The sequence below is a fragment of the Notolepis coatsorum genome, assembly GCF_963971535.1.
Source record: "Notolepis coatsorum genome assembly, chromosome: 9".
In the NCBI taxonomy this organism is placed as follows: domain Eukaryota; kingdom Metazoa; phylum Chordata; class Actinopteri; order Aulopiformes; family Paralepididae; genus Notolepis; species Notolepis coatsorum.
In genome coordinates, this window is record NC_140173.1 from 116,882,069 (window position 1) to 116,909,369 (window position 27,301).

At 46.2% G+C, this 27,301-nt stretch overlaps 1 protein-coding gene across 2 annotated transcripts; it reads left to right on the forward strand.

Moving 5' to 3' along the window:
- On the forward strand, positions 1–27,056 carry cryzl1 (crystallin, zeta (quinone reductase)-like 1). Of its 2 annotated transcripts, XM_084321437.1 has the most exons (13): positions 1–291; positions 1,015–1,092; positions 19,049–19,121; positions 19,671–19,715; positions 20,210–20,278; positions 20,605–20,738; positions 22,091–22,202; positions 24,262–24,282; positions 24,385–24,483; positions 24,662–24,777; positions 24,884–24,989; positions 25,088–25,133; positions 26,223–27,056. In XM_084321437.1, exons 1-13 carry the CDS (start codon positions 226–228, stop codon positions 26,317–26,319), a joined length of 1,062 nt encoding a protein of 353 aa, XP_084177563.1. In that variant the 5' UTR covers positions 1–225; the 3' UTR covers positions 26,320–27,056. The 2 variants fall into 2 exon arrangements, with proteins under 2 accessions (XP_084177563.1, XP_084177564.1); XM_084321438.1 differs by lacking the exon at positions 24,262–24,282.
- Positions 27,057–27,301: the final 245 nt, after the last annotated feature.

Below are 27,301 nucleotides of genomic sequence, written 5' to 3' on the forward strand. Positions count from 1 at the left end.
CTGACAGCAGGTGGCTCGGTTAGCATCCAGTCATCTGAATTAGTCTTTCGGAACATTAACCCTGGATCGACTGTTCCTTTAGTTTATATATATTAAACTGGTGCAATATTTCACATCAGTGCTCACAGTCCGATAGCAAATTAGCAACAAACACATGTAGCTTAGTGTTCGCCTCACCCAGACCCAGTAGTATCTAGTTAGCTCGTTAGCTGTTAGGTTATTGGGATGAAAGGGCTGTACTGTCGACCAGCAGAAAGAGATGCTGAGAGTTCATTCATCATCCAGGAGACCGTAAGCCTGTCTACCTACCTACCTGTCTGTCATGTTTTATTGTGTTGCTCAATGGCAAGACGGGTTGTGTTATTATTGTCACGTATCGGTCTGTATTGATTGATTGATTGAAAAGTTTATTAACAGATTGCAGAATGGGTACAGTACAGTACAGCTCAATACATACAATTGTTAAGGGGATGCAGACCAGAGAAAGACTTTCGTCTTGTTTACATCAGGGTCCCCCATTTTCAATTCATCATCGTATGAACACATTAGTTCCTCTGTGTCTTGACAATATCGTTTCTAATCTGTTCTGTGTGTGTCTGTCTGTTTGCCTGCCTGCCTGTCTGTCTGCCTGCCTGCCTGTCTGTCTCTCATGGCAAATATTGCCAAAGCACTTCATGCTATATAATAATAACAATTTGGACAAAGTTTGTCGTGGTAAGCGACAGTTGTGATTGGAGGATCAAGAAAAGAGGGCAGGGTTTGAGATAGGTCTCAATATGATTGATGATATTCGGGGGAATTATAATTTTTGCTTAATTATCTTCCTTTTCATAAAAAAAAAAAAAACGTATTAAAATGATCATGATGTGGTTTTTGCGGGGGTCTTATATTTAACAAGGAAGAATCGATGGAATGTAATTTAAATTACAATTTATTATGTAATAATAATATAATCTAAAACATTTGATTATTATAATTGAATGTATTATTAATGTCATTAATGTGTATCTTTAGGGTCAGCCCACAGTGTTGTCCAGTCAACAAGTCAGGGTTCAAGTGAAAGCCTGTGGACTGAGTCCTGTGGACCTGAAGGTAACACACACACACACACACACCCTAAACAAGAGTCCGTTGGATCGCCAATAACAACACACACAAACTCGCACACACTCCTAGGCTAGGGCAAAGAGGTGTATTGGATGTGGTTTCTGGCAGGGCCGTGCAGAGATACAGGTGGTGAGTCAGTGGTATTTGAACTTGTGACATCATGAAGACATGTTCTGAGCCACCGTCTGCTAATTTAGTTGGAATGCCTCATTGTGTTTTTGTAGCTGCTGCTTCAGAAAACAGCTGACAGCAATGAATGACTTCCTGTCCCTGGTAGCACAGCTGAGCTGACGGTGATGAATGACTTCCTGTCCCTACAGTACTTACACAATCAGACAGAAGCTACTACCCCTCAGTACCTACACAATCAGACAGAAGCTACTACCCTCAGAACCTACACAATCAGACAGAAGCTACTACCCTCAGAACCTACACAATCAGACAGAAGCTACTACCCTCAGAACCTACACAATCAGACAGAAGCTACTACCCTCAGTACCTACACTATCAGACAGAAGCTACTACCCCTCAGCCCTCAGTGCCTACACAATCAGACAAGCTACTACCCATCAGTACCTACACTAGTATCAGACAGAAGCTACTATCATCAGTACCTACACTATCAGACAGAAGCTACTACCCCTCAGCCCTCAGTACCTACACAATCAGACAGAAGCTACTACCTCTCACCCCTCAGTAGCTACACAATCAGACAGAAGCTACTACCTCTCACCCCTCAGTAGCTACACAATCAGACAGAAACTACTACCCCTCAGCCCTCAGTACCTACACAATCAGACAGAAGCTACTACCTCTCACCCCTCAGTAGCTACACAATCAGACAAGCTACTACCCCTCAGTACCTACACTATCAGACAGAAGCTACTACCCTCAGTACATACACTATCAGACAGAAGCTACTACCCTCAGTACATAAACAATCAGACAGAAGCTACTACCCCTCAGCCCTCAGTACATACACAATCAGACAAGCTACTACCCCTCAGTACATACACAATCAGACAAGCTACTACCCCTCAGCCCTCAGTACATACACAATCAGACAAGCTACTACCCCTCAGTACATACACAATCAGACAAGCTACTAAACCTCAGTACATACACAATCAGACAAGCTACTACCCCTCAGTACCTACACTATCAGACAGAAGCTACTACCCCTCAGTACATACACAATCAGACAGAAGCTACTACCCCTCAGTACATACACAATCAGACAAGCTACTACCCCTCAGTACATACACAATCAGACAAGCTACTACCCCTCAGTACATACACAATCAGACAAGCTACTACCCCTCAGTATATACACAATCAGACAAGCTACTACCCCTCAGTACCTACACTACCAGACAGGAGCTACTACCCCTCAGCCCTCAGTACCTACACAATCAGACAGAAGCTACTACCCCTCAGTACCAACTAGGGGTGGAACGGTATGCATTCGAACGGTACACCGTTCGGCACGACCTCCCCGGTTCGGGGCGTGTGTGTATTCGGTTCACGGGATGAGCAAAAAAATTAAATCTTCATTTGGCATAGAGCCGGGAGGCGTGTACCACTTCCGCAACGCATTTGATTTCCGGGGTTGGCCTGATTGGCCGAGACGGCCACGTGACGCGCGTGGCACGCCCCCGCGGCAGCCGCAGCGGCAAGCGCGCTACTGCTGGAGTTCACTTCGCCTTTCACATCGCTGCCGTTGGCGAAAGCAGGATGAGAGAGCGTAGATTTCGCTGTGTATCATTTAATCATTTATCATTTAACATTTGAAAGGCATACATTGTTGTCATACAGAAGTACAGAATACTTTTATCCAAAATGCTTCTTACTGTTACACTGTTAGAGACTGTGCTAGACAAATGAATGACTAATTCGGTCAGAAATAACGTAACTAATAACGTTAGTAAGCACTGCTTATATGCTTATTATGTCTGCGGGGTACAGTAAACGTTTCTCCCGGTACATTCTGAAGAGCACACCGCTGTATGTTGGAGAACCAGCGGTCTTCCGCTCCTCCTCACTCGAGTGAGAGCAAAGCCGCGCACAGCTCAGCCCTGTGTGAGACGCGAGCAGGAAGGAGGAGATGGGAGTCCTTCCAATCGGAATATGTTGTTTCTTTACACATATGTTGGATTATGAATATGTCTTTATAGCTATGCTGCCAGGCTGGTCCGCGACCCTCCGTGCTGCGATCACCAGCGGGGAGAATATGCTCACGCGAGCGGCATCGCTGAGCTCTGGTGACGGTCTTATTGGGGCTTATGCCGAGAAGCAGTAACACAACATTGCAACTGTTGTGTTACTGCTTTCTGACCGAATTAGTCATTCATTTGTAGCTATAAAGACATATTCATAATCCAACATATGTGTAAAGAAACAACATATTCCGATTGGAAGGACTCCCATCTCCTCCTTCCTGCTCGCGTCTCACACAGGGCTGAGCTGTGCACGGCTTTGTTCTCACTCGAGTGAGGAGGAGCGGAAGACCGCTGGTTCTCCAACATACAGCGGTGTGCTCTTCAGAATGTACCGGGAGAAACGTTTACTGTACCCCGCAGACATAATAAGCATATAAGCAGTGCTTACTAACGTTATTAGTTACGTTATTTCTGACCGAATTAGTCATTCATTTGTCTAGCACAGTCTCTAACAGTGTAACAGTAAGAAGCATTTTGGATAAAAGTATTCTGTACTTCTGTATGACAACAATGTATGCCTTTCAAATGTTAAATGATAAATGATTAAATGATACACAGCGAAATCTACGCTCTCTCATCATCTCACGGCAGCGATGTGAAAGGCGAAGTGAACTCCAGCAGTAGCGCGCTTGCCGCTGTGGCTGCCGCAGGGGCGTGCCACGCACGTCACGTGGCCGTCTCGGCCAATCAGGCCAACTCTGGAAATCAAATGCGTTGCGGAAGTGGTACACGCAGCCGGGAGAGGTGATGCGCTGGCTGCTCAGCTGGCAGCAGGTGCTAGTCAGTTTGTGGAATTGGCAAGCGCAATATATTATAAATCGATCTTCATTACGACTTTAAAAACATAGCCATTAACATTATATAGGCCTACACAAGGTGTAACTGAGGGGTACAATTCCCTGACTGTATTGTTAGATATGATATTTAATACCACTACCTCATGTACTTTAACTTCTGGCCACCCAGTACAAGATATAAGTATGATGAACACTTTCCCACCTGATGAAACGAACCAACACAAATGTACCAAATCGAAAGTTTAATACAGCAAAGGGTGTATACAACGATCACTTAATTACATTTATGATTTGAAATATGGAATATGCACTTTTATGGCAAATGAGTATTCGTAGGTAAATCAACATTGAATGTCCAATCTCTGGTTGCGCAGGGAGTAAGTATACAACCTGGAATATTTAGGAAACGATAGCGATGGTACTTAAATGATTATAGCTGGATACACTAAGGGGGGGGGGGTCCCGCTGGTTGTAAGACAGTAGGAGGGGGGGGTTAGAGAAGCCGCTGGCGGTATCCCATCTGGCCGACGGTGTCTTGGGAGAATCCAAAGTCTTGGACACGGTGCCCACAGAACCTCGGGCCGCAGACGAATACAGCTGGACCCTCTGTGGAACGGTATCTGCCGGTCCACAACGGAGAGACGTGAGGCGACCTCACGTGTAGAGCGCCGTCTCACCTGGAGTCCTCTCCGGGGGGTAATTCCAACACTCGGCAGTGTTGGCCTTTATCCATGGAATAATCAAAGCACACAAAGCATAATCCAAGCCGTGGAAGGCTCGCCGTCGTCTGGGTAGAGTAATCCAATATACAGGTCCAGTCGCTCTTGGCCCGGAGCTCCTCGGATGCAATCACCACTAGGGGTCTGACCAGCCTGGTTAAGCGTCCAGATAACGTCAGGAACGATGGGGGGTACTGATAACTGTAGAACTCTAACCGAACGATGCACCATACATAAATAGACTATTATTAGCTTAATAGAATACGTCCAACTCGACGGTACAGTGCCAAACTATGACTGTTCAACTATTAATCTACACGATATCTCAATGCCTATTCTGGGCCAAGTAGGCCTTACTACACCGCACGTGCGTCGTGGGGAGGCTTTTGCGTCTGTCACTCTGTTGGAGGGTAAAGAACTGGACTAAAAGAAAGTTCTACTTTACGAGCGCCATATATATATGCGCTATGAACAAATAGTACCATTCGTATTTCGCCCGGCATATTACTGCGCGGAACCGGGGGTTGCCTCGACATGTTAGGCGGCACGATTGAACTTGGACCTAGGGGGTATGGCAACCTGGCGCCAGGTTCTCGTCCAATGGTAGAATGAAACTATTATGGGCTGTTCAGTAGAAACGGGGATATTCAATGCATATTGTACAAGGAATATACAGGGGATATCAAACGATATACAAATACAATTAAATATATATATATAAATAAATATACATATTCGGTTTAATCTGATCCTTCACAACAGCCGCCCCCTAATTAGTCCCACCTAATTAGCTAAGCAGAGACAGATTAACCGCACTGTCTTCCACTCAAGGTCCGCTGTAAGGGTCAGTCAACTCACAAAGTCATAGGGTCATGGTCATCATCGATAGTATCTGGGAGTCGGGGCAGTTCTATGAGCCTCGCCACGGGACGTGTGTAGGTGCGCCCTTGGACGAGTACTTCAGCTGCTCGGACCTTGCCATCGGCACCGGTGATCACTTTGCTTACGCGGCCAGCCGGCCACATAGCTCTGGGTAGCGACTGATCAATAATCATGACGACTGTTCCTTCTGTCAAATTGTCTCTCTCTTTTACCCACTTCTGGCGGGTCTGTAGAGACGGTAGGTAGTGAAGTAGGAAGCTGCTCCAAAACTTGTCAGCTAGTACTTGGCTGTACCTCCACATTCTTCGGCCGTTCGCTTCTTCGGGCCTGTACATTGTCTGGGGTAGCGCGGGGTCCAGCCGCCCCATTAGGAGTGTGTTGGGGGTGACTGGGTCGACATCTGCTACATCACTGGAGACGTAACCGAGGGGCTTTGAGTTCAATACTCCCTCGATCTCCGTGAGGACTGTCATTAGGACTTCCTCTGCCACAGTCTGGGCTCCGAGTACGGCATACAGGGCTGTCTTTATAGAACGTACTTCTCGTTCCCAGGTTCCACCGAAGTGGGGTGCGTTCGGGGGATTAAACTGGAAGTCAATCTGGGCTGGAGCGAGGTGGGTCTTAAGTTCTGGGCCCATAGCTTGGAAGCTCTCTCTCAGCTCTCTTTCTCCGCCTTTGAAGTTGGTCCCGTGATCAGACAACAATGTAGACTGTTTTCCTTTCCGTGATGTGAATCTCCGGAAGGCCATAAGGAATGAGTCTGTGCTCATGGTCGGAAGGAGCTCGATATGTATCGCTCTGGTGGTCATGCATTTGAATACAATACCCCACCGCTTCTCGGTGCCTCTTCCTCTCTTTATATACAACGGGCCAAAACAGTCCATGCCTGTGGAGTGGAATGGCTTGTCGCCGATTCGGAGGCGACAGGGGGGTAGGTCAGCCATCCGTGGTATGCTGGGCTGCGCGCGCCACTTACGGCAGTCTAGACAGGTTTGCTGTAAGCGCCGTACTGCTTCTCTCCCTTGCAATATCCAATAACGACGTCTGATCTCCGCGAAGACTCTCTCTGCTCCTGCGTGGTGTACATCCTCGTCGTATTTCTTTATGATCAGCTCTGTGACCTTGTGTCGGCTGTTCAAGACGATCGGGTGCTTAATGTCATCTGGTAGATCGGGGGCTCTCCGCAGGCGACCACCCACTCTGATGAGATTATGTGCGTCACTCTCTGGTGCCAGGTGAATCAGTCTGCTGTCTGATGGGACAGGGTTTCCTCCCTGTAGACAGTCTAGCTCATCGGGGAACGAGTCTCTCTGGGCTCGTTGTAGTAGAAGAAGTTCTGCTTCTTCGTAGTCAGCTGCTGACATGTCAGTGGTGGACTGAATCTCTGGGTGGTGCCGCAGGAATGTTCTTTGTTGCGCACTCTCTAGGGTAATGCAGTCATCTATGTTGGGGTCTGTGGAGGCGACAGTGCTCAGTCCACAGAACATAGGCTTCTTGTTCTCAGCCTCCTCGTTACTTGCTTCCCTCGGGGTGGGCGTAGGCCAATCTCCTTCCGGGAGCTGGAGGAATGCTGGTCCGTCACTGTAGATGTTGCGACGGGTTAGGTCATCCAGGGACATTCCCCGGGTGATGACGTCAGCTGGGTTGTGTTTGGTATCCACATACCTCCAGCTTGCTTCTTCTGTTAATTCTTGAATCTCTGTGACTCTGACTCCCACGAAGACTTTGTATCTGCATGAATCAGACTTAATCCATGTGAGTACTGTCGTGGAATCTGACCACAAGATTGTTCTATGCACCGGAATGGTGAGTTCACGTTGGATTAACGTGGCTAGATGCGCTCCTGCGAGGGCTGCGCAGAGCTCTAGACGTGGGATAGATTGTTGCTTACGTGGGGCTATTCTTGAGCGGGCCAGTATGAAAGCAGTGTGTATCTCTCCTCCCATCTCTTGGGCACGCAAATAGGCAACCGATCCGTAGGCTACTTCGGAGGCGTCGCTGAAGACGTGTAGCTCAATCTCGCATGTCTCTGGCCTCACTGTGGATGGGAAGTAGCTGCGGCGTATATTGACACCTGGGAGTGAGCGGAGTTCCGTCTCCCACTCTCTCCATGTTGAGGCAAGGTGTGCGGGTATTGGGTCGTCCCAGCCCTGGTCCTTGTCCCATAGTGCTCGTACAATCATCTTTGCCCTGGTGGTGTAAGGTAGAATACATCCCAACGGGTCATATTGTCTGGCGAGTGTTCTGTACACACTCCGTCTGGTGGTCGGTATCGCCGCCGACCTTCCTTGCTCTGGAGCCAAGGGTTTGTGTCTATAGTGGAGCGAGTCTGTTTTGAAGCGCCAGACTAATCCTAGTGTCATTTCTTGGGCTTCTCCTGGGATTGTCGCCATCCAGGTCTCGCTGCTGGCAGCCTTGTCTGCGGAGGAGAGGCTGCGCAATACGTGCGGGTCACTGCTGGCCCACTGCCTGAGATCAAAGCCTCCTTTGATTAGGGAGGCGCGTAACTTGATTAGGAGAGCCTCGGCTTCTTCTTGAGTCGAGACGCTTTGTAAACAGTTGTCCACGTAGAAACTGTTCTTCACACTGTGTTGGACCTCTTCATCTGCTGCTGGGTCCTCTGTGACGTGTTTCTGTAGTGCAAATGTAGCACAGCACGGGCTGCATGTGGTTCCGAAGGGGAGTACTTCCCACTGGTAGATGGATGGGTTCTCATCTCCGATCTTCTCTCTCCATAGGAACCGTAGCAGAGGCTTGTCCTCCTCTACTAGTCTCACCTGCAAGAACATCCCTTTGATATCCCCGCTTATAGCCACCTTGTCCTGGCGGAAGCGCAGTAGCACGCCTAGTAGGGAGGGGCCGAGTGTGGGGCCGGGCAAGAGCTCTTTATTCAGATTTTGGGATCCGATCTGGTAGCTGCAGTTAAACACAATGCGATCCTTGCCATTGTGATGGACCTTGTGATGCGGCACGTACCATGATTCGGTCGTCTGATCGGCCTCTTTAATGTCAATCTTTGTTACGTGTCCCGCTGTGATTAGCTTCTCAATCTCAGCTCGGTACACACTCTCTTGAACGGGGTCTTTTGCTAGGCGCCGCTCTGTGTTCAGTAGATAGCGCTCCGTGGCGTCTTTCTTTGCGTGAAAGGTGGGCATTCCCTCTCGCCTCAGGAGTGGAGTTGCGTATCTCATCACTCCGCCGACTGTGACTCTCTTTGTCCCCTGCTCGAGTAGGTTGATGGCGTAAATGTCTTCTTTAGAGCGAATGTCTTTCTTTTCGTTCTTAAAGGGCATTGTCTCTAGGGTCCATAGCCTCTCGACATGCTGCAGGAGAGTGGTGTCTTCTTCTGTCGTTCTGGAGTGGAAGCAGCTAGTGGCTGCTGTTCGGTTGAGAGATTTAGCGAGGGGGCCTTGCAATGTCCATCCTAGGCGGGTCTCGACTGCTGCAGGACAGCCTCGGGGGCCTGTATGGACCCGGTCAATCGGGACTATGAGTTCTGCATGGTCGGAGCCTATCAACAGGGTCGGGGTAGCGCCGTCTATGAGCGGGATAGGTAATTGACGCAGGTGCACATATTTATCCATCAACTTGGTGACAGGGTAGGTGTACTGCGATAGTCCTATTTCTTGGCTGGTGAAAGCATTTGTGATCTTGTACCGTCGCTCTGGCTGCCCGTTGGCTGCGATAGTGAAGGAGACATTCTCGCCCTTTATCGTCTTTAAATCTCTTCTTATTGTCCGAATCGTCATTTCGTTCTTGCTCCCCCGCAGTCCCAGCTGAGTCGCAGCGGAGGCGAGCAGAAGGGTCTTCTCTGACCCGTCATCAAGGACGGCGTAAGTGTCCATGACTTTATCCTGGTAGCTCAATGTCACACGGACTACCTTTAAGAGCACTTGAGCTCCGTTGCTGCTGGCGGGGTCAATGTACATGACACTTGCCTTGGTGCCGCTCCGTGGTGCAGGTATAGGCCGTCTTCCGTTACTATCGTGTAGTATATCTAGATGGGCTCCATCGCACCGGCTGCACCTTTTCTTTAGGCGGCATTCGGCTGCCATGTGGGGCCGCGCACATCGATAACAGCGCCGGTTGGACTTTATCCATTGGCTCACTTCTTCTGCATTCATCTTTGTGAATGAGTCACATTGTGACAGCCAGTGTTCTTTCTCACAGTAGGGACACGCTATCTTCCACTTCTCCTTTCTCGAGGGGGTGCTGTGACTCTTACTGCTCGGTACTGACTCTGATTGGTGCATGACAGTCACCGATCTTCTTCCATCACTTATTCTCCTGGGTCCCTCTCTGGAGCTTGGCGTGCTCCGCCCGAAGGTGTCCAGTCGTAAGCTGCTGACCTCTCTCGCCAGGAAGTCGGCCAGATCAAGGAGGGATGGCTCGGGGCCGTCGGGATCTCGGTAGTCCCTCTGCCACCGAAAGCGCTCCTGTCTTGCGGGTGGCAGCTTCTCCAAAATCCTCTCAACGTTAGAGTTGGCGTACAGCTCATGCATGCCCTTCTCCCGTTGAGCTCCCAGCATCCCCACCAGGGACTGCACTTTGATTGACAGGTCGTCTAGTGAGCGATTGTCTGTGGCTGGGGGTAGGCGGTCAATATGCCTTATCTCCTGGATTACGTAATCCCATATACGTCCATATCTCTGATCCAGCGCTGCAAGGGCCGCTGTGTATGGGGTCGAGGAGGTAGCATAGGCTAGCGCTATATTGTGCGCTCGCGGTACTTTCAGGTGCTTCAATAATATTGCATACTTGTGGCGTTCATCAGCGACATCCACCATCATTGTCTCTAAGCACATCCGGAGCTCCGTGTACTGTGCTCGACTCTCATAGGCGAAGTCTGGGAATGACGGCGTGGCGTTGTATGACGCCGTGGATGGCTGATACATCGGCGAGCGTTGGGGGAGAGACCTCCTGGGTGAGTCCCCTCTTGCGCCTCGCTGTGGGCTGGTACTGGCAGGGTACCATGGCCCGCTGGTCCAGGTACTGTTCCTCGGGGCTGGTCGTGCGTCGTGCTCACCCGTGAATAGAGTCGGGGGTCTGTAGCGCAGCGCCGCGGGGGTATAGCCTGGACTGTATGGGACCTCCTGGTCCGGTGGAGTACTGTGCTGTCGTCGGGCTTGGTTCTCCTCTTCTCCCTCTTCTTCTTCTATCAAATCTTCCAGATCCTGTAATCGTTTATTTAGCTTCTCCGCAGTGTAGGCCGCTCCTTCCTTGTAGCTGGGTCTCGCTTGGACCGGTATGGGAAGGGGGTCTGCGGGGGGTCTAGACTCGGTCTGTTGGTCAAGTTCAGGGTTGCTTGCTCGTTGCGGTGACGCTGCTCTTGACTGTTGTCTCGACGAGTTCCTTGAGCCCCTGGCGGAGGGAGAGGGAGTTGTCCTTTTGATCAGCTGCTCCATTAGCTGCGCTTGTTGCTTGTCGCGCTCGGCTTGTATCCTGTCGCGCTCTGCGTCTCTTTGGGCATCGGCAGCGGCGCGCGCTCTGCTTCTCTTTGGGCACCGGCAGCGGCGCGCTGGGCGTCGGCCCGGTCTCTTGCCATATTCTCTTCCATCTGGAAACGTCTCATCTCCAGACGTGTGCGCTGTTCTTCGCTCCGTTGCTGCGCTTGGAGGTGTTCGCGCTCGCTAAGCATCCGTGCTTGGAGCCGATCGCGCTCGGCGGAGGCTGTCAGGCTGACGAGGAACGCCTGTTGTAGTGTCCTCTCCGCTTCGTTGGGGGAAGGCGGTAGTGGAGGTGAGCCGCTCCTGCGTGAGCCGCTCCTGGGGGTACTCGTTGGGGAGTCCTGGAGCTCTAGTTCCTCGGCGCTCTCCTCCTCTTCCTCCGTGCAGAGTTCTCTCTCTGTAGGGTTGTCTTCCTCCCGGGGCTTGTCGGGGACTACTTCTTTAGTAGTGGCGGGGGGTAAAGGCATGTCAATTCCCTCCTGGTCCCCACCGTGGGCTTGGTCAGTTACATTAGGACCTACTAGGGCCTCTGTGGTCGGGGAAACCTGGTCGTTAAGGTCAGACATAATTTTACTTTCTACTTTTACCACGTTTACCGTTTGTCGAAGGCTAGGTAGTTGACTGACAGTGTAAGCCTCTAAGTACTGAGGTGTCTGTCGTCTGCGCCGCGGGCGTTCTAGGTTAGGAGGATCGTTTCGTGGAGTGTTCATCATAGGCCATTTCGATATTAATAACACTATATTAATATTACACTAGTTACCCTCCGGCTCGAAGGACCAATTGTAACTGAGGGGTACAATTCCCTGACTGTATTGTTAGATATGATATTTAATACCACTACCTCATGTACTTTAACTTCTGGCCACCCAGTACAAGATATAAGTATGATGAACACTTTCCCACCTGATGAAACGAACCAACACAAATGTACCAAATCGAAAGTTTAATACAGCAAAGGGTGTATACAACGATCACTTAATTACATTTATGATTTGAAATATGGAATATGCACTTTTATGGCAAATGAGTATTCGTAGGTAAATCAACATTGAATGTCCAATCTCTGGTTGCGCAGGGAGTAAGTATACAACCTGGAATATTTAGGAAACGATAGCGATGGTACTTAAATGATTATAGCTGGATACACTAAGGGGGGGGGGGGGTCCCGCTGGTTGTAAGACAGTAGGAGGGGGGGGTTAGAGAATCCGCTGGCGGTATCCCATCTGGCCGACGGTGTCTTGGGAGAATCCAAAGTCTTGGACACGGTGCCCACAGAACCTCGGGCCGCAGACGAATACAGCTGGACCCTCTGTGGAACGGTATCTGCCGGTCCACAACGGAGAGACGTGAGGCGACCTCACGTGTAGAGCGCCGTCTCACCTGGAGTCCTCTCCGGGGGGTAATTCCAACACTCGGCAGTGTTGGCCTTTATCCATGGAATAATCAAAGCACACAAAGCATAATCCAAGCCGTGGAAGGCTCGCCGTCGTCTGGGTAGAGTAATCCAATATACAGGTCCAGTCGCTCTTGGCCCGGAGCTCCTCGGATGCAATCACCACTAGGGGTCTGACCAGCCTGGTTAAGCGTCCAGATAACGTCAGGAACGATGGGGGGTACTGATAACTGTAGAACTCTAACCGAACGATGCACCATACATAAATAGACTATTATTAGCTTAATAGAATACGTCCAACTCGACGGTACAGTGCCAAACTATGACTGTTCAACTATTAATCTACACGATATCTCAATGCCTATTCTGGGCCAAGTAGGCCTTACTACACCGCACGTGCGTCGTGGGGAGGCTTTTGCATCTGTCACTCTGTTGGAGGGTAAAGAACTGGACTAAAAGAAAGTTCTACTTTACGAGCGCCATATATATATGCGCTATGAACAAATAGTACCATTCGTATTTCGCCCGGCATATTACTGCGCGGAACCGGGGGTTGCCTCGACATGTTAGGCGGCACGATTGAACTTGGACCTAGGGGGTATGGCAACCTGGCGCCAGGTTCTCGTCCAATGGTAGAATGAAACTATTATGGGCTGTTCAGTAGAAACAGGGATATTCAATGCATATTGTACAAGGAATATACAGGGGATATCAAACGATATACAAATACAATTAAATATATATATATAAATAAATATACATATTCGGTTTAATCTGATCCTTCACAACACAAGGGTATATAACAAGGGACTAAACACGTTTCGCAATTATGCCACATCAATGTAGAACGCCCTACCCAAAGCTGTAAAGGAATGTGAATCACTACCCACTTTCAAAACCACTCTCAAAGAACACCTAAGGGAGACTGCAATTCGAAACTGGACCCTGTAAATGTCCTAACCCAACCCCCTCCAATGTACAGTAAATGACCAAGTATGGTTGTCAATATTCCAATGTACAATTTTGCTTGAACAGTTGTACAGTGTTCCCCCAGATCCGTCTAATCCCACTCTATACGGCCAGCAAATCAAAACAAACTTTCATTGTGCGTGAGGCTGTTTGTAGAGCTAAATCTATACTTTATAGTATTGCTATCTATCCATTCTCATTGTCAATTGACACTATAAACCGTCCCTTCAAAATGGCTTAAAGAAATAATTTTTTCATCAATACGTTCCCATTTGATAGCGTCTTGAATATAAGCGTTATATGGGATTGGTCTGGTATATTTCCTGCAAAACGAGATACAGGCTGCTAAGCTAATAACGTTAAATTGAATGGCGTTTCGGCCCTACAGAAGCTAGAGCTAAAAATCTAAATGCATTTGATCGATATCATGTTCCACCATGAATGCATGAAAGGGGGGACGGGGGGGACGTCATTTCTGATTATTGTTTACCAATAACGGCGTTAGCCTCAGTAGCCACATTCGCTGATCGCCTGGTTGGCTATGATAACAAGGCCTGATCAGCGTGTAATTTACGTGAAAAAGATCTTACCGTGGGCCGGTTGGACTGCAAAAAGGATTTCCCAGTTATCGATCGCCATCTGGTAGATCCATATGTCCATTGGCTGATGATATATTCCTTTACTGCATACTGAATTCGGCGTCGCAAAAGGTATTCCATGCTACATGCTACACGCATAGATTCAGCCTAGCAGGAAAGTCCATTCAAAGTCAAAAAAAATAAAACACCGTTCTGCCACAGGGAACACTGCATTATCGAGACAGCGCCCCTACGAGGATCTGGCCGGTAATGCACTTTTCCGAATTCCAAGAGTAGGGTAAATCTGCAGTGCCGCAGGGTGACATTGAGTGGGATATTACAATGGAATAAAAGCCAAAACAACCTTGCCACGGACATGTCCGTGGTTGGCCGTCAACCGTTGGATCCGAAACACGGACATGTCCGTGGTTGGCCGGGAATGTGTTAAGAACTGACAATCAGGGAATTTAAACATTGTTGACATTGTTTTTTTGTGTTTATTTTAAAGAAAGGAAAGTCTAGTGCTGGTTGAGCATATGCATACTTTATGTTGATGGCCTTTGTCTATAATGTGGCCACAAAAATAGAAAGGTTTAATAATTTTGTTTGTTTGCACTAAGTTAATACTTTGACAAATGTAGCCTATTTTCAGTAATTTCTGTCTGCCAAACATTATTTAAGGCACACCGCTGTAAACCTTTTTTTTTTTATATAAATGAGAAGCATGTTTACATTTTTTGGAGTGTTACATTTAAAAAAAAACGTGATACGAACCGAACCGTAAATGTTGTGAACCGTTCCACCCCTAGTACCTACACTATCAGATAGAAGCTACTACCATCAGTACCTACACTATCAGACAGAAGCTACTACCCCTCAGTACCTACACTATCAGACAGAAGCTACTACCCCTCAATCAGACAAGCTACTACCCCTCAGCACCTACTCAATCAGACAAGCTACTACCCCTCAGTACATACAGTACACAATCAGACAGGAGCTACTACGCCTCAGTACCTACACAATCAGACGGAAGCTACTACCCCCCAGTACCGGTTGTCGGACTATACTCAAATCAACTCGAAATGGATCTAATCAGTGGATTGCATATTTTCGTCAAGGAAGCAGAATAAGGCTAACCCTCTCTGCCTCTTGGGACATTTGAATCGGGCTACCAACTTGAAGTCGTGGACATTTGGATTATCGAAGCTTTTGGGATTGCAATAAGAAGATTTTGGATCTGTTTACCGCGCACAGGACCTACCAAAATGAACTGATTATGAACGGTTGAGAGAGTGAACAGTTTTAAGTACCTCGGAGTCTACATATCCGAGGACTTGACATGGACCACACACATTGACATTGTTGTGAGGAAGGCACGGCAACGCCTCTACTTCCTCAGGCGCCTAAGGAAGTTCAGAAGATCCTTAAGAACTTCTACTCATGTACAATAGAGAGCATCCTGACTGGCAATATCACCTCCTGGTTTGGGAATAGCACCGCACAAGACCGTAGCAGACTACAGAGAGTGGCCCGTTCAGCCAAACGCACAATTGGAGGGGGGCTTCCCACTCTCCAGAACATTTACAACAAGCAGTGCATGGGTAAGGCTAAGAGAATTATCAAAGACTCCAGCCACCCAAACAACTGCCTCTTTGAACTGCTGCGGTCAGGCAAGCGATACCGGAGTCTCATGGCAAGCACAGAAAGACTCAGAAGAAGCTTCTATCCCCAGGCCATCAGGTTGCTCAACGAACAATAACACTATACAACAACCATCAGATGCACTCACAGCACACACATCCACACGCACACACTCACTTTAAACAAACAACTCAATGCAGCACCCACTTACACACTTTAGAACACCTAAACACACTTTATATTTATTGGCAAAGAATTTGCACTACAACCCATACCTCAGCACACCTTACTGTAAATTGTACCTAAATTGTACCTCATCCCATTTCTGCTTTGCACTATATAGTATATTGTATATTAGGTCGCTTTCACATATAGTTTTGGTGGACTCGGTGCGGTTCTGGGGGTGAAGTTGCAACATTGTTGCATTCTTCATTTGGTTCGCCTGTGTTCACATAGAAATCTGTGAGGCGGACCGAGACCTTCTGAACAATGTCACACGGTCGAAAAGGGCGCTCGGCTATTGGACAGTGGAAATGTGTGTGTGGCGCGAGCCCGTGTGTGTGTGTGTCTGTGTGTGGACTGTCTGCGAGCCCTCCAGATCAGCGGAGCGAGTTTTGACATGGCATTGATCCATTGTTCTATTGAAGCACATTACCACCATCCTCTCGCTAAACAACTTGTAGACCACTGTGTTTTTATGAGAGCCCACAAGTAGCTGTTTTATTAATAATATAATAAGCCGCGTTTTTTCTTCCTTCTTCCCAAGATGCACAGATAATAGATAGATAGATAGAGAGATAGATGCAGTGTGCTTGTTTTGCAGTGAATGAATGCTGCGAGCAGTGGTAATAATAATCACTTCCTATATTTGGTTCGCGTTTGGTCCGCTGAAGCCGAACCGAGACCTACGTTTTCAGCCGGACCAGAGTTCGCCTGTTTGGTCCGCGAACCGAGTTCGACGCGCATTCACACAAACCCGAAAAACCGGACTATCGAATTCTGGTCCGAAATGTTGCCAGTCAGTCAGCCAAAACAAATTCCTTTTTTTTTTAATCGAATTTAATTTATAACTTTTTTACAACTGCAAAGTAAAACTTTGTCAACATGTTTTATCTAATAAAATAAAGTTCAGTCTGTTCATCTCACTTCAATCATTTTTATTGCAGAACATGGTATTTTCTCAAGCAGACAGATGTAAACACTGTAATCTGTGTTGCATGTACCCGACAAACTGAACTGTTTGTATTAGTCATATTCCAACTTAACTGAATGCACGTGTGTGTGTGTGTGGACTACTGTACTATTACAGGTATTGAAATGAACAATGCAACTTCCTTATACAATTTCTTTTCTTTTTTTATGAATCATTAAATATCGATACTTGGCGTCCCTGTATCGATACAATATCGCCACGCAAAGTATCGCGATACTACGTATCGATTTCCCCCCCCACCCCTAGGAGCTACTACCACTCAGTACCTAATCTATACAATCAGACAGGAGCCACTAACCCTACTACCCTCAATACCTACATAATCAGACAGGAGCCACTAACCCTACTACCCTCAATACCTACATAATCAGACAGGAGCCACTAACCCTACTACCCTCAATACCTACATAATCAGACAGGAGCCACTAACCATACTACCCTCAATACCTACATAATCAGACAGGAGCCACTAACCCTACTACCCTCAATACCTACATAATCAGACAGGAGCCACTAACCCTACTACCCTCAATACCTACATAATCAGACAGGAGCCACTAACCCTACTACCCTCAATACCTACATAATCACCAGACAGGAGCCACTAACCCTACTACCCTCAATACCTACATAATCAGACAGGAGCCACTAACCCTACTACCCTCAATACCTACATAATCAGACAGGAGCCACTAACCCTACTACCCTCAATACCTACATAATCAGACAGGAGCCACTAACCCTACTACCCTCAATACCTACATAATCAGACAGGAGCCACTAACCCTACTACCCTCAATACCTACATAATCACCAGACAGGAGCCACTAACCCTACTACCCTCAATACCTACATAATCAGACAGGAGCCACTAACCCTACTACCCTACAGTACCTACACAATCAGACAGTACTACCCCTCAGTACTGTGGGGCACCTGGCCTAGCTGGAGGCAAGTTCAACCAACAATTAAAAACAAGAAGACAGTTACATTTCCAAGCAAAAAAATTAAAATAGTATATTTATTGTGAGGGGAATGGGGGAGTAACGCAACTAAAATCCTTCCCGTCCGGGGTACTGGCTTCACCTGGCCTAAATAGAGAAAAGCAGAACAGACACGGTTAAGGTTAGTGGGGGGGTTTAGGCCAGGCTCTGGTCCTTCAGGCCTCCTTCCATAGTCTTTAGACAGAAAAAACGAATTATCCAGGTCCACCAACCCACAGGTGGGGCAAAGTATTCCTCTTGATATTCCTCCACAATCCTTCAGTCTTTACACGTACTATAGTTTTCCGTCTTCAACTCAAACATTAAAGGACAATGCCCAGCAATAAAGGGGAACTATCTTATAAATGGCCTTTTTCAGTGTTTAGCATTGTTTCCTTAACTTTCCTAGCTATGTGGACTTATATTAATAGGATCTATGTCTCTAATTCTCATATTGGCGCATTCTTCCAATTCTCCTCTCACAATATTCACCCTCACTGAACGGAGTCATCTGAAAATGTGCTGATCTGTGATGTCAGAGGTTTCTCAGCTGCATAATAATGTGGCAGTTGGTGTGGCAGTTGGCACCAGGCCACACAGTGGTTGGAGCCCAGCCTCAAAACGGCTTAAGATCTTGAGGTAGAAAATGCTGTTTTTGAGTACTTGATTAGAAATACAAAACAATGATTCTTTTTTGAAAAGAAAACCGTACAGAGGTGTTCCATAGACTCACAGGAATTGTGTAAAAGTGCCCAAATAGTGAAAGAAATAGTAAAATAGTTCCCCTTTAACTCATGACCTGGGGGGTATCTCGCTGTTCTTCCTGTTTGCCCCTGCTTTGCCCCACCATTTGCCCCACCCTCAACCTGGCAGATGACATCTGGCAATTTTAAGATTACTGAAGGGATACCCCAAAAAACTCTTACTCAACCATCAAAGATGTAAGCTAAGCTATTAAGATTTAACCTCTGTAATGAAAATACTGTACATCGGGGATTTTCAGACACTGTGCCTGACATGTCTCTCTGTCTCTGTCGGTCTCTCTTTTTCTCTCTCTCTCTCTCTCTGTCTGTCTCTCTGTCTCTCTCTGTCTTTAGTTGCTAGGTGAGGTGGGGATCCAAAGAGATTTGGTTCCTGTAGGCAGAGAAGTGGCTGGAGTTGTCCTGCAAGGTCACTCACTCACTCACTCACTCACTCACTCACTCACTCACTCACTCACTCACTCACTCACTCACTCACACCTCTAATTTACTGTGAATATATTTGTATACTCTACGGTGAATATATCCACCGGCCATCTGATTAGTCAACCATGCTGCCTGTGTATCTACATACATCATGTAGATATGTTTTTCACCAATGTCATTATTTTCACTGCTAGTAAGTAAAAAAATTGACAAAATGATGTCTTCACACTAAACAAATACCTTGCATGTATAATTCAGGTGACAGATACCTAGATAGTAGTGCATAATTAATCACTAACAGTGAGATAGAAAATGTATAGCCTAGTAACATTTCTGCAAGTGGAGATCACAAGATAAAGATAGTGATCACATGGCTTTGTTTAGAACGTTTGGTTGGTTGTCAATGTGAAACATAACCGAACCAATAAAAACGGCAACAACAGTAACAATGTGACTTTTGATTGGTACCATTTCAAATGAACTTGGGCAGAACTTCAGCCCAATTTACATGAAACTGTCTGTCTGTCTCCAGTGGGCTCCAAGGTGTCGTTCTTCCAGCCTGACGATGAGGTTGTAGGTAAGAAGCAGAGCTGTCTGTCTCTCTGTATCTGTTTTCTCTCTATCCGTCTGTCTCTGTCTCTCTCTCTCTCTCTCTCTCTCTCTCTCTCTCTCTCTGTCTCTGTCTCTGTCTCTCTCTCTCTCTGTCTGTCTCTCTCTCTGTCTCTCTGTCTCTCTCTCTGTCTCTGTGTCTGTCTCTCTCCTGTCTGTCTCTCTCCTGTCTCTGTCTCTCTCTGTCTCTCTCTCTCTGTCTGTCTCTCTCTCTGTCTGTCTCTCTCTCTCTGTCTCTCTCTCTGTCTCTCTGTCTCTCTCTCTCTCTCTCTGTCTCTGTGTCTGTCTCTCTCCTGTCTCTGTCTCTCTCTCTGTCTCTCTCTGTCTCTGTCTCTCTGTCTCTCTCTCTCTGTCTCTGTCTCTGTCTCTGTCTGTCTCTGTCATTTCCACCTGAAAAGTGGTCATACTGAGAGTTATGTTCATTCCAGTGTGTGTATGTGTGTGTGTGTGTGTGTGTATCAGGTATTCTGCCTCTGGACTCCTCCTGTTCTGGACTCTGTGATGTCATCGACATTGATGAACACCATCTTGGTAATACAACACACACACCAACCACTATGAAGCAGCGTTACACATGTAATTGCGTGTGCGCGGACTCTTTTAAAGCAGGCCTGTAAACCTATCTGTGCAAAAAGGCCTTTGACTGTTAGCTTTTTATTTTCTTGTGCTGTTGTTTTTTTAAATTGTCTGTTTATACTATGTTCTATTTTTATTCTGTATTTTATTTGTTTTACTAATAACTATGTTTTAACCGTGTAGTGTAGCACTTTGGGATCCCAGCGAACAAAAAGTGCATTACAAATTCAATCCATTATTATTATTTATTATTTGTGTGTGTGTGTGTGTCTCTTGTCCAGTCCAGAAGCCAGAGAAGTTAGACTGGGTGTGTGTTGCAGGGGCACTGCGTGATGCAGTGTGTGCCTACACAGCACTACACACACATGCTCGCATGGCAGCTGGACACACACTCCTTGTACTGGACGGAGCCAGCGTAAGTATGACCTCATATTAGGGGTTCTTCATTCATAGATATTCACACGGCAGTTAGCACAACTTTAATACCTTTTCTTTTCAACCTTACGTTAAAAGCTCACCTACTGTGAAGTATAAGAGGCTCCTGAAAAAGAAATACAGAAAGAGAGAGGGGAGAGATATACTGTATATAGAGAGGGGGAGAGAGGGGGAGAGAGGGGGAGAGAGGGGGAGAGAGAGGGAGAGAGAGAGAGAGAGAGAGAGAGAGAGAGAGAGAGAGAGAGAGAGAGAGAGAGAGAGAGAGAGAGAGAGAGAGAGAGGGAGGGGGGGTGGCGATATATAGAGAGGGGGGCCGGGGTATAAATATATATAGAGAGGGGGATAGAGAGCGAGAGGGGGATAGATATAAAGAGAGGGGGAGAGATATAGAGGGAGTTAATGTGGACGGTGCTGTGCAAGGTGATGATTTGAGGAGATGCTGAGAAAGGCACTATGTTAGGGTTAGGTCTATAAAATCAACATGGTATCAATTTCTTCACCAAAATAAACCTACGCTGAACACTAAGCTATCAACACAGCCATGTCTTACCTGTGTCTGTGTGTTAACCTGTCTGCCTCTCTCACTGCAGTGTGTGTGTTAACCTGTCTCTCTTTCTCACTGCAGTGTGTGTGTTAACCTTTCTTTCCCTCTCTCTCTCTCTCTCTCTCTCTCTCTCACACACACTGCAGTGTGTGTTAACCTTTCTCACGGCAGTTAAACTGTCTCTCTCGCTACAGTATGTGTGTGTGTGTGTGTTAACCTGTCTCTCTTGCTGCAGTGTGTGTGTGTGTGTTAACCTGTCTCTCTTGCTGCAGTGTGTGTGTTAACCTGTCTCTCTCTTGCTGCAGTCTGTCTTGTGTGTTAACCTGTCTCTCTCTTGCTGCAGTGTGTGTGTGTTAACCTGTCTCTCGCTTGCTGCAGTGTGTGTGTGTTAACCTGTCTCTCTCTTGCTGCAGTGTGTGTGTTAACCTGTCTCTCTCTTGCTGCAGTGTGTGTGTTAACCTGTCTCTCGCTTGCTGCAGTGTGTGTGTGTTAACCTGTCTCTCTCTTGCTGCAGTGTGTGTGTTAACCTGTCTCTCGCTTGCTGCAGTGTGTGTGTTAACCTGTCTCTCTTGCTGCAGTCTGTGTGTGTGTGTTAACCTGTCTCTCTCTTGCTGCAGTGTGTGTTAACCTGTCTCTCTCTTGCTGCAGTGTGTGTTAACCTGTCTCTCTCTTGCTGCAGTCTGTGTGTGTGTGTTAACCTGTCTCTCTCTTGCTGCAGTCTGTGTGTTAACCTGTCTCTCTTGCTGCAGTGTGTGTGTGTGTTAACCTGTCTCTCTCTTTCTCTCCAGTCTCTGGGTTTGCTGTGTATCCAGTTAGCCTGTTACCATGGAGTCAAGGTTCTGGCGACGGCACACACACCTGAACAACACACACTACTGGAACAGCTCCGCCCCAACATTGGTCTGTCACACACACACACACACACATTTCTTATCACATACCCATAGGATTCAAATATCAACAGAGGTTTATTGTTCTTTTGAGAACATCTCATGACTTTTGTCCACTGAGCCTTTTTCAGTTATTATCAATGAGGAGAGTGTCTGTAGTTATTATCAATGAGGAGAGTGTCTGTAGTTGTTATCAATGAGGAGAGTGTCTGTAGTTATTATTATCAATGAGGAGTGTCTGTAGTTATTATTATCAATGAGGAGTGTCTGTAGTTATTATTATCAATGAGGAGTGTCTGTAGTTATTATTATCAATGAGGAGAGTGTCTGTAGTTATTATCAATGAGGAGAGTGTCTGTAGTTATTATCAATGAGGAGTGTCTGTAGTTATTATCAATGAGGAGAGTGTCTGTAGTTATTATTATCAATGAGGAGAGTGTCTGTAGTTATTATTATCAATGAGAGTGTCTGTAGTTATTATTATCAATGAGGAGTGTCTGTAGTTATTATCAATGAGGAGAGTGTCTGTTGTTATTATTATCAATGAGGAGTGTCTGTAGTTATTATCAATGAGGAGTGTCTGTAGTTATTATTATCAATGAGGAGAGTGTCTGTAGTTATTATCAATGAGGAGAGTGTCTGTAGTTATTATCAATGAGGTGTCTGTAGTTATTATTATCAATGAGGAGTGTCTGTAGTTATTATCAATGAGGAGAGTGTCTGTAGTTATTATCAATGAGGAGTGTCTATAGTTATTATCAATGAGGAGAGTGTCTGTAGTTATTATCAATGAGGAGTGTCTGTAGTTATTATCAATGAGGAGTATCCCTCTCTGCATCTCCCTCTTTCTTTCTGTATCTCCCTCTATAGTTCAAGTTCAAGTTCTTTAATAGTTGTCATACAGAAGTACAGAATACTTTCATACAAAATGCTTCTTACTGTTACGCTCCAGAGACTGTGCTAGACAAGATAGTATCAAATAACATAATAACATAATATAGCATGAATTTAGAAGAAGAAAATGAGGTCACAGTGTTCGGTATAGACATATGTACAATGTTCTGAGTTACCATATAATATACAATACACAATACTATGCAGTGTACTAATGTACAGTACTATCTAGTGCAAAGCAGAAATGGGATGAGGTACAATTTTAGGTACAATTTACAGTAAGGTGTACGAGTTGTAGTGCAATCCTTCATCCATAAATATAAAGTGTGGGGAGTGGGTGCTACAGTGTGTTTGTTTAAAGTGGGTGTGTGCTATAAAGTGTGTGGAGTGGGTGCTACAGTGTGTTTGTTTAAAGTGAGTGTGTGCGTGTGGATGTGTGTGCTATGTGCGTTTGGTGGTTGTTGTTGTGTAGTGTTCATTCATTGTTCGTTTAGCAGCCTGATGGCCTGGGGATAGAAGCTTCTTCTGAGTCTTTCTGTGCTCGCCTTGAGACTCCGGTATCGCTTGCCTGACCGCAGCAGTTCAAAGAGGCAGTTGTTCGGGTGACTGGGGTCTTTAATGATTCTCTTAGCCTTGCCCTTGCAACGCTTGTAGTAAATGTTCTGGAGGGTGGGGAGCCCCCCTCCAATTGTGCGTTCGGCTGAACGTGTCACTCTTTGTAGTCTGCTTCGGTCTTGTGCAGTGCTATTCCCAAACCAGGAGGTGATGTTGCCGGTCAAGATGCTCTCTATTGTACATGAGTAGAAGTTCTTAAGGATCTTCTGGCTGACTTGGAACTTCCTTAGGCGCCTGAGGAAGTAGAGGCGTTGTCGTGCCTTCTTCACAACACTGTCAATGTGTGTGGTCCATGTCAAGTCCTCGGATATGTAGGCTCCGAGGTACTTAAAGCTGTTGACTCTCTCAACCGGTGCCCCGTCGATGCTGAGGGGGCTGTAGTCCTTGACCCCCGACCTCCTGAAGTCCACAATCATCTCCTATATACAGTATATATATATCTGCATCCCCCTCTCTCCATCTCCCTCTATATATATATATATCTGTTTCTCCCTATATATGTATATATATATCTCTCTCTCTCCCTGTCCTTTTTTTCTCCTTTCATCTTCTTTCTTTAGGCATCCAGGAGCCTCTTATAGGTGAGCTTTCCATCTATCTATATGTATTTCTTTCTTTCAATCGGGTCAGTGTGTTTGTGTGTATTAATGTGTGTGTGTGTATTAATATGTGTGTGTGTGTAGCCAGGGTGATTCCTGTCTATGGCAGTACGTCAGACCTCCTGTCTGTCTGTCTGGAGGAGACGGGAGGACTTGGCCTGGATATAGTCATTGACTCTGGAGGTAAAATTCCTGTCTGTATGCCTGTCTGTCTGTTGAGTCAGGTTACTCCACTTCCTTCTTTAAAACCTACCTGATTTACACAACTATCCAAGAGCTGCCAGTCATCAGCTAATGGGAATTCTGTGGGAGGATACGATGGTAGTGCATGTGTTTAATATGTGTGTGTGTGTGTCTCCAGTCCGTCTCCAGGAAGAGGAGGAACCAGAGGAGAGAAAACTCCTCCCACACAAGCATGACATCATCAGCATGCTAGGAGTGGGGGGGCACTGGGTGACATCGCAGACTGACCTGCAGGTAAACACTGCAGTCTCTAGTCTATACTATTATTCAAATAGGGATCCTCTTGACTTTTCTTAACAGTTATTAACCTGTGTGTGTGTGTGTGTGTGTGTGTGTGTAGTTGGACCCTCCAGACAGCAGGCAGTTGTATCTGAAGTCTGTGTCTCTGTCCTTCCTGAACCCAGACGTCTGGAGCTGCTCTACAGGCCAGCAGGGACGCTACCTCCGTATCCTTCTCTCTCACACACACACGCACATAAAAACACAATGAAACACACTAAATACTCACATTCTCTGTGTGTTTTGGTCTTAACCGTGTGATCAGATATTCTAAAGGACATTGTGGAGAAACTGTCTGCTGGAATACTCCGGTAACATTAACAACATGATATTATACAGAATCATTATTGGGGCGACAGTGGCTCAGGAGGTAGAGCAGTCGTCTGGCAATCCAGAGGTTCCCGGTTCGATTCCCGCTCCTCCCGAGCAGCGTGTCGATGTGTCCTTGAGCAAGACACTTAACCCCTAATTGCTCCCGATGAGCAGGTTGGCACCTTGCATGGTTGCCTCCGCCGTCGGTGTGTGAGTGAATGGGTAGAAATGTGAGTAACAAATTGTGCAGCTTCTAAGCTAAATAATAACAGTTTAGTAATAGCTGTATATAGCCCACAGACGGCATAACGTTAGACATGATAAACGCACAGTTACTCACTGTTTGAGGATCCATGATGGTTTGGGTGGTCCATGGGTTGATAGTAGGGATGCTCGATATTGGCTTTTTTACCGATACCGATATTCCGATATTGTCCAACTCTTAATTTCCGATACCGATATCAACCGATACCGATATATGCAGGGTTTCCCCGTCCAAAAAAATGAATAATTTCAGGTAACTAATAATTTCACTGGATATATATATAACAAATATTGTTATTGTTTTTTTTTGTTTTTAAACCGATACCGATATTTTCCGATATCACATTTTACTGCCGATATCGGCCGATAATATCGGTCGGCCGATAATATCGGACATCCCTAGTTGATAGAATGGTGTATTGAGTTGTTAAGCTAGACTATGAGCTGCTTTGGGTGACTGTCCTGTCATAAACCAAACAAAGTAACCAAATATTCTGCAGTTGAAGACTGTATCCTCATGGCGTCTTCCACAGTCCACTAATTTCCACCCCCCTGCCTTCATCAAGAGGTTTCTGAGATGTGAGGTCAGGTGATGCTGTACGCTTGGTTCAGCACCAACAACAACCACTAGGTGCTGCCTACCTATTTACATGGAAATTATAAGAGCGAATTAGTATGTTACCATAACGGATATTATACAGATTAATAATGACAATTAGTACATGTTACTGATTTAATTTGATCGTATCCATCTCATAACTGGAGCTTTTGGAATGACACATTTTCCCCATTTAAAACTGTGTGCGTTTGTGTGTCGTCTCCAGACCCCGGCCTGAAGAGGCGGTGCCTTTCTATGAAGCCACAGTCGCCATGGAGATGGTCCAGCGTGGCCAGAGAAGGAAGGCTGTGATTCAACTCTGAGAATACATTACCCATAATCCACTGGGCTCAACCCCTCTACAGATCCCACCGCTTGCTTCCTGCAGGCCTGACTGGGCAGTCTGTAACATTCCATTCAAAGTTTGGAGGTCGATAGCTCCCATTTGGGAAAAAATCGGAATTACAACCTCAGTGTATTCCATTTAGTCATTTACCTGACGCTTATATCCAAAGCGATTTACAATTGTGTACAAGGCCAGTGTAAACTTGTAGGGCATTGCAAGTATAGACGATAAGGATTTAATATTTTTATTAAATGTTTTCATTCCAATGTCCAGCTCGGAAATACCAGAGGGAGAAACCATAGATATGTAAAAGATTAAAACAATGTTGTTTACAGTTTATGCTGCCATATTGACATGACATCAGATAACACATTGATTGCCAGCCATTGTACCCATCAAAGTACCCAGTCTGCCACTGTTGAAAGCCTATGGAGATGTTTGCCTTCTTTGCAGGGCTATAACTTTTTAAATTTTATTGCTATATTGACATTACTATGGCCCATTCAACATCGATTATCTATCGTTCAGGATGTGGGAACGTTATATTTTTTCATTCATACATTGTTGTTACTAGCGTCGAGAATATAAGTATGTTTTTAATCTTTTTTGCTGTAATTCCAAAAACAGTTGTTATAGGCCCTGAAGCATATATACCGGTAGATTATCGATTGGCGTTTCTATACCATACATTCTATATTAAAGAATTCAAATGTATATGATCGGTATACATTATGCTTCATCATGCGTGAAGGAAAGGGGGGGGGGGGGGGTCGTTTATAATTCCTTGATCGTCAGTAACAGCTTTATTTACTATGGCTTGATATGTTGATCGGATGGTTTGCCGTGAAATGAATAAACAATCGGGCTGAAAATAACGTTACTGCCCTCTTACCGTGCGCCGATGAGAAAGATCCCAATTATTTGAGGCCGATCTCCTACATCCATTTCCGGTTTGTATG

Excerpts from the sequence above, each read along its gene's own strand:
- cryzl1 (XM_084321437.1), top strand. The coding sequence starts at position 226 with ATGAAAGGGCTGTACTGTCGACCAGCAGAAAGAGATGCTGAGAGTTCA. Across the intron at positions 292-1,014 it reads CATTCATCATCCAGGAGACC|GGTCAGCCCACAGTGTTGTC; the intron begins GTAAGCCTGTCT and ends GTGTATCTTTAG. Across the intron at positions 24,778-24,883 it reads CATCGCAGACTGACCTGCAG|TTGGACCCTCCAGACAGCAG; the intron begins GTAAACACTGCA and ends GTGTGTGTGTAG.